The sequence below is a fragment of the Stegodyphus dumicola genome, chromosome 5, assembly GCF_044657685.1.
Source record: "Stegodyphus dumicola isolate Sdum_Otavi_A_Nest chromosome 5, ASM4465768v1".
In the NCBI taxonomy this organism is placed as follows: domain Eukaryota; kingdom Metazoa; phylum Arthropoda; class Arachnida; order Araneae; family Eresidae; genus Stegodyphus; species Stegodyphus dumicola.
Genome location: NC_140772.1, coordinates 102,626,842 through 102,647,160, shown reverse-complemented (window position 1 = coordinate 102,647,160; position 20,319 = coordinate 102,626,842). Strand labels below are relative to the sequence as shown.

General features: G+C 31.2%; 1 protein-coding gene across 3 annotated transcripts in view; it reads left to right on the top strand.

The window, feature by feature from the left end:
* Positions 1 to 20,319, top strand: part of LOC118190076 (poly [ADP-ribose] polymerase tankyrase-like) — a 346,106-nt gene that overhangs the window by 198,299 nt on the left and 127,488 nt on the right. For 2 of the 3 annotated variants that reach the window (XM_085816925.1, XM_085816923.1), the window contains exons 19-23: positions 2,467 to 2,675; positions 7,985 to 8,090; positions 11,524 to 11,648; positions 13,146 to 13,196; positions 15,645 to 15,749. In XM_085816925.1, the coding sequence (XP_085673051.1) occupies positions 2,467 to 2,675; positions 7,985 to 8,090; positions 11,524 to 11,648; positions 13,146 to 13,196; positions 15,645 to 15,749 (596 nt within the window). The remainder of the gene's footprint in view (positions 1 to 2,466; positions 2,676 to 7,984; positions 8,091 to 11,523; positions 11,649 to 13,145; positions 13,197 to 15,644; positions 15,750 to 20,319) is intronic. The other variant, XM_085816924.1, reaches the window with a different exon arrangement.

Genomic DNA, 20,319 nt, shown 5'->3' with positions numbered 1-20,319 from the left:
GCAAAGAGGTTGAATGACACAAAACTTGAAAGGGACAGGCATTTTTGCCTATGATCACATTTTTTAAGACTTACATGTAGAAAATTTTAATTGCTTTTTTTAATATTTTAAATTATAGAAATATATTTATAGTTATCTTTATGCAATGCATTGCTCAAATTAATTTTAAAATTTTGATATGTCTTGAATTTCTTTTTTTCTATGACAGCATATGTAAGCAAAATTTGAAAATGGGCCAAATTTGTGTTTCACACTATGAGTGAAATTAATCCTGGCACCTAGCAAAATTGCGTTACAGTTTTGAAATTAACATGCAGTATCTCTTCAACATATGCAAATGATTGAAAATGCAGTGCAGAACCACTGGATATAAAAAAGTGATTATAAAATGAGCAGGAAACCCATTTCTGAATATATATATTATATGTATGCATGTATATTGCTGAATAGCTGTGGTCATTCAAAGTACTTTCTTGATAGTGCTGTTTGTGTTAGCAAATGAAAATACTCGGAAGTCCTACTTAATGATGGTATGAGAGGATGATCTATCTAATCAGCTGTCATTGCCTGTGGTTCCAAAAAGGTATCTATATTAACAAGAGAGTAGCAGAAGGCCTAGGATGACAACAGCTCGAGAGGTTTATACGATAGTGCAGATTGTTATAACCATACTAATAGTTCTTCTAACTACCATTCAAAATCATTTGTAAGACCTATCTCTATTTTTCCACATAAACTAAATTAGATCCTACAATGAACCTTGCGAATTCTTGCACAGGCATAAATTAAATACCAGCACAGAGGAAGGGTGCAAAATAATCCTTTATTAAATCAAACTAATTTAACAGAAAGGCACATACTTCGTGCATTACAAAAACACCTTTCACTTGCGGTGGTAACTAAACATAGACCATAATACAAGTCAAATCTGAAAACTAAAGAGGGCAAGAACGCACTTCAGTTTACTCCTAGGAGGTGGACTCGCAGAAATCTAACCGGTGCAACACTAAACTGATAAGGCCAAGAGGCTTACTAGCGTGACCACAAAATAACAATGAAATGTGCGCTTGGCTAGCAAAACACGCTCTGAATAAACTGAGATAACCACACGTTTAAATAGCACTTAACTTTAAATTTACATCCTGGCAAGAGATGACATCTGACATTTAAATTTACAGTGGGAAGTTGAGATGTTTAGAACAGGTAAAATTTAAATAAATTTGCTATGCAAAATAAGGAAAACCCTACACATTTACCTGTACATCTGGGCATCTAGTGTTTCAAAACATCATTACAAGAAGGGGGATATAGATTTCACACTATTACTGGGATCCATTGCTGTGCTTCATTTGCTATTGTGGCCAGAACACTTGGCATGTATTTTATAGTAAATGTAACATATTCCACAATGAATAACAATTTTGTGCTGCAGGACCAGAGAATTTCTCTATGAAGGAGACCTAAACAATACTGTTCAACTTGTGTCATTTTAAAGTGGCTTATGTCCATCACATATGGCATTACCATTTAGATAACTGTCTGTGGTACTTCAATACTTTTAGCCTGAGTCACATAATTGCTTTTGTCCAGTCATGAGATTTTTCACTTGTTATATATAAGCTTATAATATAAAATAATTTGCTTTCATACTTTCTTTAATGATCTAAATATCATCATAATGAATGAGAGTTTATGAAAACAGAGACTATATTAAATAATTATACACATTTAATGTAGTTGAAGCTGTTTAAATATAGATCTGAGCAGATCAAAAAAGTCAATCACTGCATTTAATATAAAATAAAATAAATCGTAAACATCCCACAATATATTCAGCAAACATTTATTATCTGACTTGGATGTTTGCTGAATATCCACTGTAACTCTACTTCACAGACAGTGGAAGTGATGCCGAACATTCAACAACTGTTACTAGGATATGAGCACATCCCCAATATTCCATATGTGATGTAGTGCGTGATGAAAACACTGTTCTCCATATTATCTGCTACGTCTGGTAAGCACCACAAAGAATAAGATAAGATTAAACTTCTACTGCATTGTAGGTAATGCATGGCAGTCAGAATCTTAAGCTACAGGAATTATTTTGAGAAATCCATCTGTGTGGGTTGAATATGAACTGTTACTTGGGTGCGACATCCCCAATATTCCATATATGATATAGTACATGATGAAAACATTCACTATATTATCTGCTATGTCGGGTAAGGACCACAAGGAACAAGATAAGGTCAAACTCCTACTGCATTCTAGGTAATACATGGTAGTCAGAACGTTAAGACACATGAATTATAGTGGAAAATCCATCTGTATGGGCTCTATTTAAATGACCTGTTATATATTTACATATAAATATTTTATAAATATTATTTGTGGTATATGATTTCACTGTGTTATTTATCGTTTCGTCATTACATTTTCTATTTTGAGTTTATTTTTATTTAGATAAAAAACAGAGAACAGCCTTAACACATGCTGTAATGAATGGACATGCTCATGTAACATCCTATCTGTTGCGTCTTGGTGCCAATCCAAACTCTACTGACTCTTCTGGTAATACTTTAGTCCACTATGCTGCTGCTTATGGATGGTATTTTTGTATGAAACTCTTGATAGAAGCAGGAGCAAGTCTAAATCTTCCAAATGATTGGAAGGTAATTTTTTTTTTTTTTTTTTATTAACTATTTTTTTTTTCTTCATGCAATATTTAAATTTGAAAATTCAAATCTTCCATTTGCTTCAAGCATTACTACAGGAAGTAACTATGTATAAATATTGCTTTCTTTACTTGTGTGCAAATGGAAGACTATTTTTAGATGTGTTCATATTAAAAGTAAAGCTATGGCTTAGAAACATATCCCTTGATGTAATGAAAGAATATGCCAGAACAGGGGGAAAGGGTGTAGAGAAGAAAAATCTGGATAGTTTGACTTGATTACCTGAAGCAAACTTTCTAAATATTTTTTACTTAATGCAGATATTTTTATATACAATTTTTATATTACATAAAATTATCAGTAATGACTTTTCGTCTCCTATTTACAAAAGCATGCTGTTGTTTGAAATTGAACAATCAGTTATTGCTTACAGTAAAGTAATTAACTCCTTAGCAATTAGAATATGTACATGAATCAACAGCAAAACTAAAAAGTTTCATACTGCACTATAAACAAACTGACACTGGAGAAATGGAATAATTTTGGGAACTTATTTTTGAATGGAGCTTATCAAGAAATCTCATCCTGAATATCAGTCAAGTGATTTAATTGTTTAAAGATAGCAACAACGGTTTTTATGACACAATGGAAAAAGACTGATTTGAATTCTTAAGTTTGGGCATTTTAGCAATAATGAAGGTGCCAATATGAATAAGCTACACCAGTTGCAAAAAGATTTATGATGCTTTTCTGGATAATTTTCAAAAAAATTATATACCACGAAACAAACATAAACTTTCAGTAGACGGGTTAACAGTCGGTTAACAGACGGGTTAACTTAGAATTCCTTAGCAACTTCTTAACCCTTCCGTTTGGTGATTACATGTGTTGATGGGAATTTTGTTTTTTTAGGAATATATTTACTCAATCTGTTTGATTAAAATCTGATTTTTAGAACTATTTCTTCGTGGTTTTGATTTTTTACAGTTCTTTAACACATTCATCATGGCAGTGGTGCACCTTTATCCTACTCCCTGTGCTAATAGTTCTCCTCTAAAGTTAAATTCCTTTAAAATTTGTTTATTTTACTTGAAACAATAATAATAGGTTATGACCAATAATAATTCCTTTAATGATTTAAACTAATTTGTGTATATGGACATTTAAAAGAAAGTAATAATAAAATTTTAAAATGTTGAAAATCTTGAAGTTAAAATTTTATCTAAATTATATTTTTCAAAGCAAAGCACTACATGTAATGCAGGCTTGATGTCCATGCTTTTCACAGATATTATCATGTATTCCGTTCACGACATATCTGAATACTTACAGCATATGAAATAATTCCTAGGAACTGACGTACCCTTCTGTTCAACTAGAATTTTTAACCAAGTGGATTATTTCTTTTTGAAATCAGATCTGACTTTGCTTTCCACCAACTTTGGTATACAAATCATAGGAGTTAGAAACTACCATATCTTAATGTTGAAGCACAACCTTTCTTTACCATTTTAGTGATTTCTACAATAGTGAGTAATAGGAAAGTAGTTGATTAATTCTGTTGATGCCACACATGTGTTTGTTGTAATCTAAAGCACAGTTTGATTAGGATGTGGATTCGAAACCATGGTGAAGTTTGGTGGCAGACAGTTTTTCTATTCTTCTTGCGTGGTGTCTTCATTTTACTATAATGCTCAGTTGTAAGGACTTCTTGTTTGTGATTCTGTTTAATCACAACTATATGGTGTTTTCTGTATTAAAATTTCTGTATTTAAAGTTGTTTTAGCTTTGTGTTTATTGTTTCCTTGGGGAGATACTTTCTGTTTGACTATACAGTGTTCTACATAAATTTGTTTATTTTCAAGAAACTTATTTGGAGAGGAATATTTGTGTAAAGCACATATCCTTTGTTTAGGAATTTATCTGTCAAAGCCATTAATTACTGTGCTTTCCCCATGTCCTAATCTAGAGAGTATCCATTGTAAAACACAACTACATTCTATACATAACCTTTTGTCTTACAGTTTAATGCCATACTTATGTCGTTTTCTTGGAATGACTTTGTCGACAAAGCATTTTTGTTCAAATACTGTTAACCCGTCTACTGAAAGTTTATGTTTGTTTCGTGGTATATAATTTTTTTGAAAATTATCCAGAAAAGCATCATAAATCTTTTTGCAACTGGTGTAGCTTATTCATATTGGCACCTTCATTATTGCTAAAATGCCCAAACTTAAGAATTCAAATCAGTCTTTTTCCATTGTGTCATAAAAACCGTTGTTGCTATCTTTAAACAATTAAATCACTTGACTGATATTCAGGATGAGATTTCTTGATAAGCTCCATTCAAAAATAAGTTCCCAAAATTATTCCATTTCTCCAGTGTCAGTTTGTTTATAGTGCAGTATGAAACTTTTTAGTTTTGCTGTTGATTCATGTACATATTGCTCTGCATTGACATCTGATAGATTGATTTGCATAATTTCTTTATTGACAAGTAAACAAATATATTCTTTTGGTTATGGTGTGCCGAAGGGTTTTGCATGTTCAGGATGCATTTTGCTACTGCTGATGTTAAAAATGACATTAGTCTACACGTAATTTGTACCAGCTTTATGCCATTCATAATGCAGTATTGAAGCTACCTGAGAATCATCTGTTTCTGTTTGATTACTTTCTTAAGTATTTTCTGTTATTTTGCCAGGATCAGCATTCAGGCCTGTAAAAACGCAGATAGGGAACTAGTCTCAGTACAATGAGTAATGTCCTGCTTAAATTTTCGTGGCGTTGAGCTAGCTTCTGTAACCGCAGGAAACTTGGCAAGCAGTTTGTGAAATTTAGTATCCCTGTTCACTGCCTTGATGTGACTTTTATCTTTTGTAGTTACAGTTCCTTTGGAACGTAGTTGGTCAAGTGGGTCCACCAAACATCCTTGACGAATGTCGACCAGTAATCGAAGCTGATGAAGGAAGTCAGCTCCAATAGTAGGTTGAGAGACTGCAGCAATGGCAAAAGGCCAGTGAAATTCCTTGCATAATGATGTCTAATTTAATGAGTTTTTGGCCGAAAAGTGGACGCTTGGCGGGTGGCTGATTGCACTCTGTAATTGTGGGTGGAACTACTGAGACATCTGCTCCCGCATGAATCAGATACTTAATCAGATCAATCAAATACTTATTTATCTTAGAGGTGGTATAAATGATAAATCTCGGTTTTGTCATCAGCCGAAGAGTGAAGTGACAGCGGCACTAGTTTTCCACCTGGAAGGTGCAGGGTTTTCTGCACTTGTTAGCTTTTTCTTTGAAACGCTGATGGTGCCAGCAATGCTCTGTATTACCTCATCGTTGGCGGCTGGATGAAGAGCCTTTTTTGTTCTGCTGCTTTCGTTCGGTTGAATGCAATCTGGAATGTGTTTCAATTCAAGAAAGGTGAAATGAAATATCCATTGATAATCTTTTAGCGCAGAGTCTTCCGTTTTTACTTCAAACACTGTAACACTGTTTCTGGTGGCTACCATGATACCATCGGCTAACTTGTCACTGGAAATGGCTAAAATCTGTTGTGCATGCATTGGCAGTCGCTGCAGGAAAAGCGATTTAAAAATATCCTCACTCATTCATGAGCCAGTCTTACTTCGCATCTCCAATAAGAGGCGTGATGTTTTTTTGTTGCCAAGCTGCATACCGGAAATGAGGTCTCTGTTCCTTGGTGTCAGCATATTGCGTACAAAGACGGTTTTATATTGCCATATATGGAGCCTCGGCTGGAGGGTTAAGAAAATTTTTCTACACCTGCTAACTCTTCAGGTTGTATAGCGGAAACTATGTGGTGAAATTTCGTGCATTTTGCTGTTACACCAGCCAGCGCGAAATGGCTTTCAATCTGCCGGAACCAGATTTCTGGATTTGTTCGCCAGAAAGGAGGAGCTTTTACCACAACATGTGCTATATTTCCTGTGGCTAGATCTGTGCCGTTATTTTCCATTTTATCAAATAAATTGAATACTTCAGAAGAGAAGCTGACTCGTTGTAAGTTCTGATGAGGAAAATTTCACTCAAACCTCGTGCTTCATTGATGGAATAAGACTCAAAATTTTTAGTCCATGTGCGTGCTGCGACACTGGAATAAGACTCAAAATTTTTAGTCCATGTGCGTGCTGCGACACTGGGTCATCAGTTTAGGTGTTTCTACTAAGTATATATTAGAATCCTTGATAAAACCTTATAAAGTAGATGCAACTTACTCATATTCAAGTTAGAATTTATTTAACACAAGTTACTTAAGCGTGCAAGAATAATATTACAGCATTTTTAAATCAAAACTTACAGAAGCATTTTACTGCGTACCTCAGAACGTCAGTTCCGGCGAGTCAGTGAACTCCGATGCCTGTCTGGTTTCTTCTCTCTTTGAGACGCATCACCACCTGTTCTCTGTAGTCTTTATCCGAGGAGCGCCTTTCAAGAAATATAGTCCGGTGAAATCGCTACAACACTTTCTCTCAAAGAAAGCTGACTCTCATGCAACTTTTTTTTTCCCCCCAATGGCTGGCAGTTACCTATAACGGTATTGGCCATTACTAAGGCCTGAAGTGCTGGCCATTTTATTGTGAAGCCATCAAATAGGCTGCCACCGCTACCTCCTATTGAAGGAACAGACAATTTTATATCCATGCCTTCTGAGGGATTTGAACCTGGGTTCTTTGGTATCACAGTCAGGCTCCCCTAACCACTATACTGTCTGTGCAGCTCTCATGAAACATAGCAAGAGCTACAAATAATTTTTTTTAAGTGAAAAGTTTTTATTCTGATATTGCAACAAGTTTTGGGGAAATTTAGATAATTGTTTTTTGTATGAATTTATAGCAATTTAAGAAGGTTTCCTTTTTTCAGTGTTTAATTAGATTTTTCTGTGTAGCACACTATCATTGTTCAGAAAATAATCTTAAGTAAACTGTATCTGGAATGTTAACTGAAGTTTGAGGTAGAGAGGCTCCATTATATTTATGTGTATAAAGTTAAGAAATAAATAAATAAAATACCCATTAATTTGATTATCAAAAATTAAATGCAGTAGGCAGATTTAATTAGGTTTTTTTTTTTTTTTTTTTTTTTTTTTTTTTTTTTTTTTTATTATTATTATTATTATTATTATTATTTTCTGAAATGCAAAACTGAAGTAAAATAAAATTTCTTAAAAAAAGTGTTTTCTTTGAATATTACCTCTACTGGTATATAAAAGTTCTAGAAAGATAAGAGAGTTTCTGTGACTGTGTCTAATTTCCTTTTTTTTTTCCCCTCCTCACACAGATTACACCACTCAGCTTAGCCTTTCTGAAAGGTCATATGGGTTTAGTAGACTTCCTAGTAGAACAGCCAGGCATTGATATAAATGTAGATGTAAATAATGAAAGTGGTAAGCTATGTCTCATTCTATCTCTTTTCTGTAAATGTTTTGTTCTTATGTAATGCTCTTCTGTTATGTAAAAAGCTCTTTTCTGTAAATGTTAAAAAAACAAAGGCAGCATTTTTGGCTTATTCTTCTATGGACTGCAAATGTGTAAAATTTCTAGAGTAGAACATAATTCAAAGAATGTTGGTTTGGTTTGTGTAATTATGGCGAAACCTCGAGGGTTATCTGCCTAAGGGCAGGGATGCCTTCGTGGAGGATTTTCTAAGGGCAACTGGCTTGTATACACGTTACACATGGAGAAAACCACGAAAACGTTCATGCAGCCAGCCCATTCGTGGGTTTTGAACCTCGGACCGAACTACCAGTGTTCAGTGACTTTACCGCTCGGCCGCTGGTGGGCTCAAAGAATGTTGAGGCAGTAGCCTGTATATGGGGCATTTACAGGTTGTGTGCCAACTCTGCATTTCTGATAGCCTTTGCATGTAAATGTGTGTTTTATTAATCTGTCATATTGTGTGCTAGTGAGTGTTAATTTAGCTGTCTTGTTGTTCAGAGTTAATTAATTGTCCTTATGGGCAATGTGGTTTGTAACGTTTTAAAGAAATGAAAATCTGAAACAATATGCATATGAATTGTGTTACTGATGTGCTAGTTTTTTTTTTTTTTTTTTTTTTATATATATGCTTTACAGTTCTATAACAAATCATTGAAGCTAAACTCGTTTACTGTAAATTTTAGATACTAACTGAATTATTCATCCATTACAAGTTGTAGATAAAAGTGGGCCTAAATCTTCTTCAATTTAAATACATCAGTCAAAGCTTTATCTATGTACTGTTTATAGCAAGTCTCTTGGCTTTTAGTTTCATTAGTACATGGCAAAACCTGCTCTAATGCCACCTAAAATATAATAATATTTCTTATATTATAGAATTAGGTTGAGTTCCAAGTGACCCTAGACTTTACACTGACAGCCTGATAAGATAGTTAAATGAAACATTAGGTTGTGGCTCATCTCTAAAAAACAATTCCGTATGTTAACTCTCAGAATAGGCTTTCATAAGTTATATATATAGGTTTTAAAAAATCTTGCTTTTATTGTTATTTATTTAATTTTAGTTACAATCGGAAACATAGAAACAAAATGCTGTGTTGATGAAACGTAAAAAAAAGGGGGGTGTTATTATTCAAAGGTATTTTTACTTCTTTACTTCGCTTTGTCATTTTGTCTCTCAACTTATAATTCTAAAATGTTTTCGTATTCCACAACTATTTTTGATAAAGGATTGATTTAAGAAACAGTATTCAGCATCCAGATTTCTTTGCTTAATATTTGTGTTCAACAGAATCACTGACAAATGTGTGTGTAATTATTCACCCTAACCTAAGCCTAATGTGAAAGTATTCCATGGTTTCAATTAATTGTTTCTTCTGACTAATTACATAATAGTATATAAGTTCCAGTATGTATAATTTAGAATCTTCTGAACTCAAGTCATTGAAATAATTCAGCATTTTTTAAATATGAAAAATATAGCATATTACTTGTTAATTAAAATGTTAATGCGGAATATTTGTCCCCCCCCCAAAAAAAAGAAAGAGAATGTTTGCTGGTTTGGGTATTAATTGTATCTAAACATGCTGATCTTTGGCTTTCTGCTGATTAATAACAGAGTTCTGAATTAGTTTAAAAACCAATATTAAAAAAAATAAAAATAAACTATTCTAAAATTCGATAATTTGTTTGAATTTTAGAATTTTTCTTTTCTCTGTGAAAAGATAGACTTGTTAATATTTAATAATTTGGAATTTCAGTGACGGTTGATATGGCACAGCTTTGTGTGCAAATACAAAGAATATATTGATTGTGATAATTTGAATTTGCAACTTAAATTCATTTCTTTTGATGAATGAATGACAGTCATTAGTTTTATGCTCTGGGTGAGAAGTTTTAATATAACTTTTTGATTACTTGGCTGCAATTGATTCTCATTGAAAGAATGTGCTTTGAAAGCATTTTCATCCATTTTCCTTGCAGTATGTTGAATGACAGCAAAGCATGCCTTTAGGAGACATTCAACTCTTTTTAATGAGTCATTCTGCTGTACCCTGACATTCAAGGAAGTAAAATGCTTTTGCCGAGGGAGACAAGATTTCACTAGTTTGTGCACTTAACACATCTAAATATAAAGTTTTGATTTTTACTTTTTTATCTATTTACTAAGTCCTATATTCCCATATTAATTTAGAGTCATGGGATGGTAGACCAAAATTTCATTTAAGCAGTTTCCTTTTTTTTTGAGTATAAATAATGCATAAGCTAATAAATAATCCAGTGAACTATTGACAGTATTATTTCCTCTGCTGGCAGCTTTGCTTCCTTTATGTACAGCAGAAATCCAATTAAAATGAATTTTTCCTACGCAAATTTTACAGAATACATCCATTTCATCTCCAGGATTTGAACTTGAACCCTTTGATACTGCAGCAGGCCTCCCTAACCACACTATACCATCTGGGCGGCATTATTATTATTATCAGTACCCTTATATTGAGTTTTTTTTCGGGGGGGGGGAAGATTATAATGTATAAGATTCAGAAAAATTAAAAATGTTCATCCTAGAGGATATTTTTTGTTTTGGAAATGCAAATTACAATTATTTCATTATTTAATACTTCATTAACAGTAATAATCGTCTGGCATTGCTGAAAGCAAGTGTCAAATGGTGTGAGGTGTATGAATTATTGAATAAATCATGAATTTTAATTCAGTTTTTATGCTTCCCCCATCTCCAAGAACTTCTGTCAGCTTTTTAATTGCATATCTGTTCTTTAATCAGAAAATTTTTTCTGTAGATTTTAAGAATTTTAAATACCGACATTTTAATATCATAAGTCTGTTTAGACTTACCATTTTTAAAATAATGAAAATTTTTAATTTTCAATTAAGATTTTTGAATAATTTTTAATTTATTGCAGCATAAGTTGTAAAATTTTTTTAAGAAACAAGATTGGTGTATGCAAGTGTCATAAACCAGAATGCCAGTTTTTTTTTTTTTTTTTTTTTAAAGTTACTAACATGTCGTTTAAAACTAGAACAGTGTCATATTTTATTGAAATATTTTGTACAGGTCTTGAGACTGAAACTTGGTTAGCAGCCCGATTGCAGCTGTGATTGTTATAAATAATTCAAAACTACTTTTTACATTTTAAAATCCTTCATAAAATAGTGTTGCATTTTTGTTATATTTCATCAGGCTTTCTTTTATAATAATTTTTGTTCGCCTAAAAATTGTATTCATGTGTTCTGAGGGGGGGGGAAGATACGAACATTTGGTTTTATATAAAAATTATTTTAAATAGTTCTTTAGCTTAAACATATATATATTTTTTTCATGTTATTGGAATAGTTTCTCAATTTTAATTTTTGTTTCAGGAATGACATTAGTTATGCAAGCCTTAAGGTCAAAAATAAACCATTCAATGTTGGAAAGAATTCATTTCTTGGTAGTTAAGCAAAAGTCTGATTGTACTAAAGTTGATTTCATGGGTAATAATGCAGTGAGTATTTAGTTTTCATTAATACTTTTACAGAATTGCCAGCCCTATTGACAAAACCAGGAAACTCCCCCCTTTTTTTATTACACCTTCCCTTGATAAATCTCCAATCTGTCAGTTTTTAAAATACCTTAGTCTAGATCACTTCTTTCAAATGTAAATTAAGAAGGAATATTGGCAACTGACTGTTTAAGGAAATGAAATGCTACAAGGAAAATTTTAATGACAAGTTTAAAAAAAAAATCTAAAGCAAGGAATGATATTGTCATCTTTTAAATTTAATCTATGCTAATTGAATTTTTTTTCCCCATGTGGTCTTTGGAAGACTTAATGTGATTAATTTTTATTCAATATAAAGTGTTTTAAAATGTTACAAAGATTTATACAGTATTTTATATAGACTTAACTAACATCTAATTTGTAAACTTACGTGTTTAATTTTGCAGATGATTTGTAAGTGGTACATTGTTAACTTGTTTCCAAAATTATGTACAGATGAAGTCTTAATTTGATTTTATTATCTTAAAACAGTTTGATTAAAAAAAAATAAAAAAAAAAGTTTCTTCCTTTCTTCAGTTTTCATGTGGATAAATGTTTAGAGGATAAAAGGGAGAAATCAAATGAAATTAGTCAAAGACCAAGCTTAATATCTTATTTGCCATTCTAAATTTAATTGAATATGTTTTCCATTAAAACTGTCCTATAATTAATTTAATAAACTGGTTTATACATTTGACTTTAAAACAAATATGTCAGTTTGGAATAGTTTTGAAATTGATTGATACAGAAACCTCTCGCAGTTTTTAATATTTTGAGGTTCGCGTGTTGCCTTTATTTTGTGATAGCTTATATTTGTCATTCAAAATGCAATTAGGTATCTACATTTAATGAAATAATTTTTTTTTTTTTTTTTTTTTTTTTTTAAATCTGGCATCCACAGGTCATTATAGTTTTTTAGTGTGCTGGCTGCTGTTACAGTTTCTAACTAACAGTTCACTTTTAAGCCTGGTTTTCAGTAAGAAGTAGAAAATAATTCAAAATTGAAGTTTTATCTGTTCGTTGTTATGGAAAATGACTTAATTTTTGCATAATTTATTGTATACGTAATACGAATATGAGACTTTTTATTAGGAAATACCTTTTGCAAAAAATGTATGCTTCACTTTACTACAATAAATGCAGACAATTCTGAGTTACACTTTTTTATGTTTCTGAGAAAAGGATAATGCAAAATGTGATTGTTGAGATGTTTTATAATCTATAAGAAAATATAAATTTTATAATCTATAAGAAAATATAAAGTAAAAGTATTTTGTCTCTGTAACATATTTTGTTTTAAACTTAATTCGGTTTTTTTAGACAGTTAATTTTGATTTTAAATTTCATAAATAATGATTTATTACTGCTTTTAAAATGTGCTGAGCTAATTTTATATCAAAAAGTAATGAGAAAAATGCCTTTGTCAAAAATAATGTTTTTCATGTAGTGTATGTTTTTTAGTTTCACCATTTGGTTTGTGCTGAAGTAGCTGAAGTTCAGTTTGAGGCAAAGGTAAGTTGAATACCGTCCATTTGTATTTCAGATTCGGATATTGCTTTGCTGTGGCTGACTGTGCCATCTTTAATTTAATACATTACAATTTTTTATGGCTTTGGAAGGTTCAGTAACTATAATAAATGTGTGTTTAATATTTATAATTTTAATGCTGTTTTATGGTCATCTTGTATTGCAGTTTATTAAATAATATAAGTTTTTTTTTATAAATAAATGTTATTTTTAATCATACATGATTAAAGATCTCACCAATTAAATATTGAGTATTTTATTATTATTATTAGATGGCTGTATGTTTTTTTAAATTTTCCTTCTTAATTTCTTATCTTTTGCCGTATAGAAATGGAAATATTTTTCGCATAAAATCTTTGATATTTTTATATTACTTAAAACATTTTTAAATATATAATCCCTTAAATTTTTAAGCGTCTAAAATTTTTAAAGAATTAAAATTTCTTTGCCATTAAAATTTGTCACACAAACCATATTCAGCCTTGCCAATGCTTATAATTTCATACATTTTTTTGCCCTTTTAATTTTTAGGACTGTAATTGAACATTTGGCATCTATCTTTCCTAAAAAAATATTTAGATGATTTGAATAGTGTAAAACAAATGTATTTGTGTTTTCTGTGTTATGAGCTACAAAACTAAATTTTCAGTTTTTGTTTCTATCAAAATTTGAGTTTTCCTATATTAAGTATGTTGCATTTGATATGTTTTTATTGTACATTGTGTATTAGACTATTATATCATTTTGTATTACACAATAACTATTATTATATAATACAATAACTAATTTTACCTAACTTTAGAAAAAATTGCTTAGTTCATATGTTGCTAACTTGTTATTAGTCAGGTAATCTGATATCATGCAGTAGATTAATAATGTTGTTAACTTCACCTTACTATTTTATTAGCTGTTCTTTATATTCATCAGACACATGCATTTCATTGGGATACATTGTCTTTGTTGGGGAAATGTAAATTCACAGGTATAATTTGCCACTGGAGTATTATTATATGATTTGAGACAATGCTGCAGTTTGTAATTAATCTTGTCTAGAATACACATTAAAAACTATCTAGTAAAGCACGTTCACAACCGTATTAAAAATGAATACATTATTCATGTGAAGATAAGAAACAATATATGGAGGCTATTAAAACTTGGGATAAAATTTGTTTGTCAAAACTGTGTCTGGTAACTGTGGTTCTAATTAGCAAATAATTAAAGAAGTTATTTGATTGATGTTGCTAAAATTATGGAAGAAATGTGTCCTAAAAGATGCTCAAAATGTGTTTGATATTTTACCTACAATATAATATTATATATTAAATTGTATATATTATTAAAACTAATTATAATCTGCAAAGCGGGTAGAAAACTATGGGCTTAGGGTTGTCAGAAAGTGGTAGGAATAGGCAGATGTCATAGATTGAGTGAGAACATTCTAGAATGCATTCTTAGCAGTTTTCTTAGGCACATTCTTGAAGATGGGTTAAAGTTATATATACCTAGCGTGAGAGCAATCGTCTGAGTTGGAAGTTTGGCTTTGGCATGAACTGTCTTCACTGTTATACCCCGAAGGCTGTGTTTCTGATAATTTCTGCATGTTTGTCATGGTTTTTGGAGGAGTGTAAACATATGTTTAGAAATTTCCTGTGTACTAGTGCTTACTAGTGAATAAACTGGGTTTTGTTTCTTCATCAAGTGTCATATCCACTGTCTTCATAAATTATTCCATATCCACGAACACGTAGAATGCAATAATGTTATTATAATAAATTATATATTAATAATAATATATATTTTAAAATTTTAATAGCTGAGTATTTTTCATTTGTAAGCTTGGCAAGTCTGTATATTGTTGACAGATTTTTTAATTCATAATTGCATATGTTTTGTATTTTTTAAAAGTAAATATATTCCTTAATTTTTCATTAAAAAGTTGAATATTGCAACTTAAGAAGACTATTTGATAAACTTTTAATGTTATATTTAGCTAGTTTTAGATCATAATGTAATGTTATGTCACTGAACCTGTGAAATCAATTTCATGTATTTTGGATCAGTTTTTAAAATGTTGAAGGTTTAATTTCACACAATATTAAAATCTCACATTTGAAAAGAAACTGGTTTAAACTTTTTTTCCCGTAAATTTAATATGTTCCTTTTTTTTTATTTTTTCTATGTAGATAATTGATAGTTTTTGCAAGTATGTAATTTTGACCTTAATTTTAATTTTGTGGCTAAAGCTGGTCATGCATTAGCATTTGTTTGCAGCATTATTTATGTCGCTCTTTGTTTTGTTTTACTGAACCTCCCAATCCAAAATCATTAGAAACATTATCGTCGCACACTCATTAAAAATTTTCCCCACCCTCCTTTGCATTGCACTTCCATCATCCATTTCCCTGCATTATCTCACTTGCCTCGCTAAAGATGGATTACAATGAGGATAAAAGTGATGAGGATTCCAATGAAGATCCTGAGATGGTCGAGACGATCAAAACAAAGACTGTGGAGAAACAGTTGTTTAAGGAAGAAGTAGGTGTTCATTTTTTGAATAAAGAACTTCATCATTTCATTATCACTCTGTGAAAAACAATCCTTCATTATTATTGTTGCTTTTGTGTTGCTTGCTTTGTTTTAGTTTCTTTTGGTTTGTTTATTGTTACCCTTTCAAGCAATATAATTATCATTTATTCCTCTCAAATGCATGTGTTTTGTATTCTATTGGATGCGTATGAATGGAATATAACCTAGGAGTTATTGTATTAATTATTTTGTAATTTTAAAAGATAAGCTGAAATATCATGTTTATTTACAGCACGGAACAAAACTTATGCACTGATTTCTTGCAGTACTGTTTCTTATTATTATTTGCATGTTTGTGAAAATTACCAAGTACTTTATGTATTAATTGAACAGATTGTCATGCATGGTATATAATATCTTGGTGACTTAAGCACGAATATCAATGTGTACTGTTGAAAATTGTGGATTGTTTTAAAATATATGACATGCTCCCAAAAGAGGCAAAGATCTGCATTATTTTATATCCTGGATTTTAATTTTTTTTTAAATGTCTTATACAGTTAATGCTAGAAATTTAAAAAAAAAATCCTGTTGGTTTGAAATATAATTTTGATTTCTTTTAGCATGCTGCGGCATTTTGCCCTAATACGTTTCATTTCTTTGTGTGTTTATACATATATTTATATATATAAGCAGAACTTAATCTGCAAATATTAATATATAAGCTAAAAGCAATTATCATGAAGACTTATCCAGAACAATACAATAAATTGTGTAGGGAAATAAAACTTTTATTATTATTATTATTATTATTATTTTGTTATAAAAAGAATTCATTTTTGTTCACTAATATTCTGACTGCTTACAGGATAGTTACTATAGTTTGCAATTATTTTCTGAATTCTAAAATCAGATATAAATTTATTGCTGAAATTGAGTTGGTGATAGAACATAATTATAACAATATATAGGGGAAGTTGCTATGATTTAGCATATATTTTCCAAAGGGGAAAAAAGTTTTAAGTTTAGATTACTTTACTAGTGATGTAAATGTTTATCGTAAATTTACTTTACTGTGGTAAGCAATTAACTTTCTAAAAAATAATTAAAACCTGTGGATTTATTTTTTCCTCTCTTTTGTATGATTTTTATTTTAAGACCCTTTGTAATCATCATTGTATTTAACAACACTTCTGGGGATCATTAATTTTTACCCTTTTCCTTATATATGGAAAAAAATTAAATTTTATGCTTAAAAACTGCTGTTAAATTTTTTAGTAATATCTTAACAATTGCTGGTTTTTGACTTTACAATAAATATTTAAAAAAGTAAGTATGTAGGCATCCGCCCTTTTATCTATTAACTAAGTGTGGAGGAACCTAGTGAACTACTAAGCAAATAATTACTTAATAATAAATAAGTCCAGAAATAGAAATGTAATACTCAAGAAAAGTTAATTACCCTTTTTTGCTCAAAATAAGGATGTACAAATGGTCCCTTTCTCAGGGCGAACAACAAAGCCTCGTCTTTGGCTTCACCTCAATGTTAATAAAAAAGTGACTAACTAAGAGATTTAGTCAAAGCTAACACAATTTCTAACCAGTTTGCCCCTAATATTAAATTAGCTAGTGAAGCTATAGTAAGTGCACATAATACGGGCGAGCGTAGTAACAGCTTAGAGAGATGTAGCCCAAAGGCAAGCACGCACTGTTCAGGAAATCTAATTCTCTCTGTCGAAGTCAGTGAACTCTACTACTCATTTACATTTAACATGATTTTAAAACTCATTCTGGTAAAGAATTGTATGCTGAAATTAGAAGAGACTGGAAAGGAGCTTTAACTTAAAAATAACTCTTAAAAACTTACTATAAACCTTGCATCTTTCGCTATCAGAATTTAAATACTCGAAGAAAAAAAAAAAAGGTCTCACAATGACCTTGTTTAAGAGTTTAAATTTTAGAAAATTTACTCACACTTCAAAGTTTAACTTCTAAAACTCTGCTTAATTCAATCTCATTATTGAATTCTCTCTTTTATGGCCAACTTTACAAATGATGTAAAGCTAAGTTAAAACTAAGAAAAAATAATTTTAAAAACATTCTTGCTTAGCACATATATTAGTCTTATATTTAGATTGGTCTTTCCAAAATATCTGGAAAGAAAAGGCATTAGTATTTGTTTCTAAGAAAAATTTCTATTTTCCCTTCCAAATACATTTTATTGCATTTATTTGGCCCTCAAACAGATTTCATTCATACACATTTTAACTCATTCCCTCCTGACGCTTGCAGAAATTTGTTCTGATATGAACTTAGTATGTCAGTGTTGTGTTACCACAAATCATCGCTACAAACTAACATCTGTGAATTGTTAGAATTTGACATACAAGATCTAAAGGAGTCCCTAAATACAAAACTGCACCTAATGTACTAAAGAGAGCTTGATTTAAACTTTTAAGTGTTGGCCGGAGAGACATTCATTCTGTACTTTCTTTCCAATTGTTCATTTAAAGAAAGTGTAAATTTAAAGCACTTTTACAACCAACATTTAAATTTTTTACATTCGACACAGCTTTTCCACATATAACATATATAAAGTTTTAAATTCACTTTGCATCACAAATTACATAGTTGCTATACATAATTTATAATCTTTTCCTAAAATTTAACTTTAAGTTCAATTAACAACAATTTACATCATTATTTCAAGTACTTCTGACTAAAATATATTTTCAAATATACTTTCTTGCAAATTCAAAATCCTTGCTTTTGACAGCATTTAGCAACTTTGAACAACACTTCCAGGATCCTGCAAAAGATCTTTTAAAACTTCAGAGTCAGTTCAACTATAATAGTGTTTAATTTGGTCAATGGTAGCAACTATTTCCTGGCCATTTGTAGTCTAAATAAACTGTTGCATATTTGATCCTTTCAATAGCAAAAAGCCCCTCAAACATGGGTTTGAATTTTGCAACTCTATTTTCTGGTACAGATAATAAAAAATGCTTGATTTTCAAGACATTTTGACCCACAGAATATTCTACCTCCCGTCTATTCGTGTCATTATAGACTTTCTGCCTCGCTACAGCAGAATTTTTGATTGCTTCATTAATGATTTCTTGAATGTCCTTTAACTTAAATTCGTCTTCCCTTTGCTGCACAAAAAAGTTTATTTAAGGGAGTTTAAATTTTCCTCCTTAAAAAGTGTTCTACGGGGGTCTTTTTCATAGTATCATGCTTTGCTATTCTTAAAGCAAAGCCTAATTCATTGATGTGGCTATCTTAACGGTCATGATAATTTTTAACGTATTCCCGAATAATTTTAACAATATTCTTGTTTACAATTTCCGCAATATTTGATTGTGGCATGTATGGTACCATTTTTAGATGGCGTATGCCAAATCCTGTTCAAAGGTTTTTAAATAAATAAGTGACTAACAAATTGTTTCGCATTATTGGATATTACTTTAACTGGGGCCCTGTATTTTAAAATATATTTATTTAAGAACGAATGTGATACTGTTTTTGCTGATGCTTGTTCAAGGAGAATTATTTCCACCATGAAGTAATTAATGATAGTTTAGAGATATTTGTTTTTATTTAATCTTATTGTAGGATAAGGTCAGAGGAAATCAGTGCCAACTACTTTATATGCAAAAGTGGTTTCTATATTATTTAATTACCTGCCTGGGTTATAATTAATGTCATTGATTAATTGGCACATGTGACATGACCTTACATATGCCATTACCACCCTCTGTAACTGTGGAAAATAAACTGCTTTGCGGACCCTTTGCAAGATTTTCCTGGTACCTAAGTGACCCCAAATGGGCGAATCATTCAGCTTCTATAAAATATTTATCCATAGCCTTGCTGGAATCGCAGGCCGGTATTCTAGATTATCGTTAGTTATTTTCATATAAAATAGCAATTTATCAATGACTTCATAGTGGGCTGCCATGTTCCGAATAGCTGTTATGTCCACATACTAGAAATTTTCAGGGACTTCAAGGTATGCATAAATACCCTTGAATTCAGTATCCGTTTTCAGTTTGGAAATAATAGTTTCATGGGACTCAGTTATTCTCAAAGTCAGCATTATACATCTGACTGTATTGCCCTCTTCGTCAGTCTTAATTTTTGATAAGGCATCCGCGACTACAGTTTCGTTCCCCGGTGTATGTTTTATAATTAGGTTAAACTCCTGTAGCTTTAGCATCCAACATATAAGCCACAGTGAAAGATTTTTCTCCGAATAAAAGCGACCAAGGTCTGAGTAGACTGTTACGTGGCACTTCCAAAGTAAACTCTGAATTTCTGGACTGCTAGTAGGACAGTTTTTCTTTCTGTTGTGGTGCAGTTCTGTCGAGTTTGATTCAACGTTTTACTAAAAAATTGCAATTGGCTGCCCATTTTGGAAGAAGACATTTGTGAAATTAGTGGCATCTGCTGCAATTTCTAAATTTTGGTCCCCTTCCAGGAACTTGAGAACTGGGATGTTAATCAATGCGTGCTCTAACTCTTTGAACGGTTACAGTCGAAAACATCGCGGACAAAAACGTCGCGGAGAAAGCAGCGC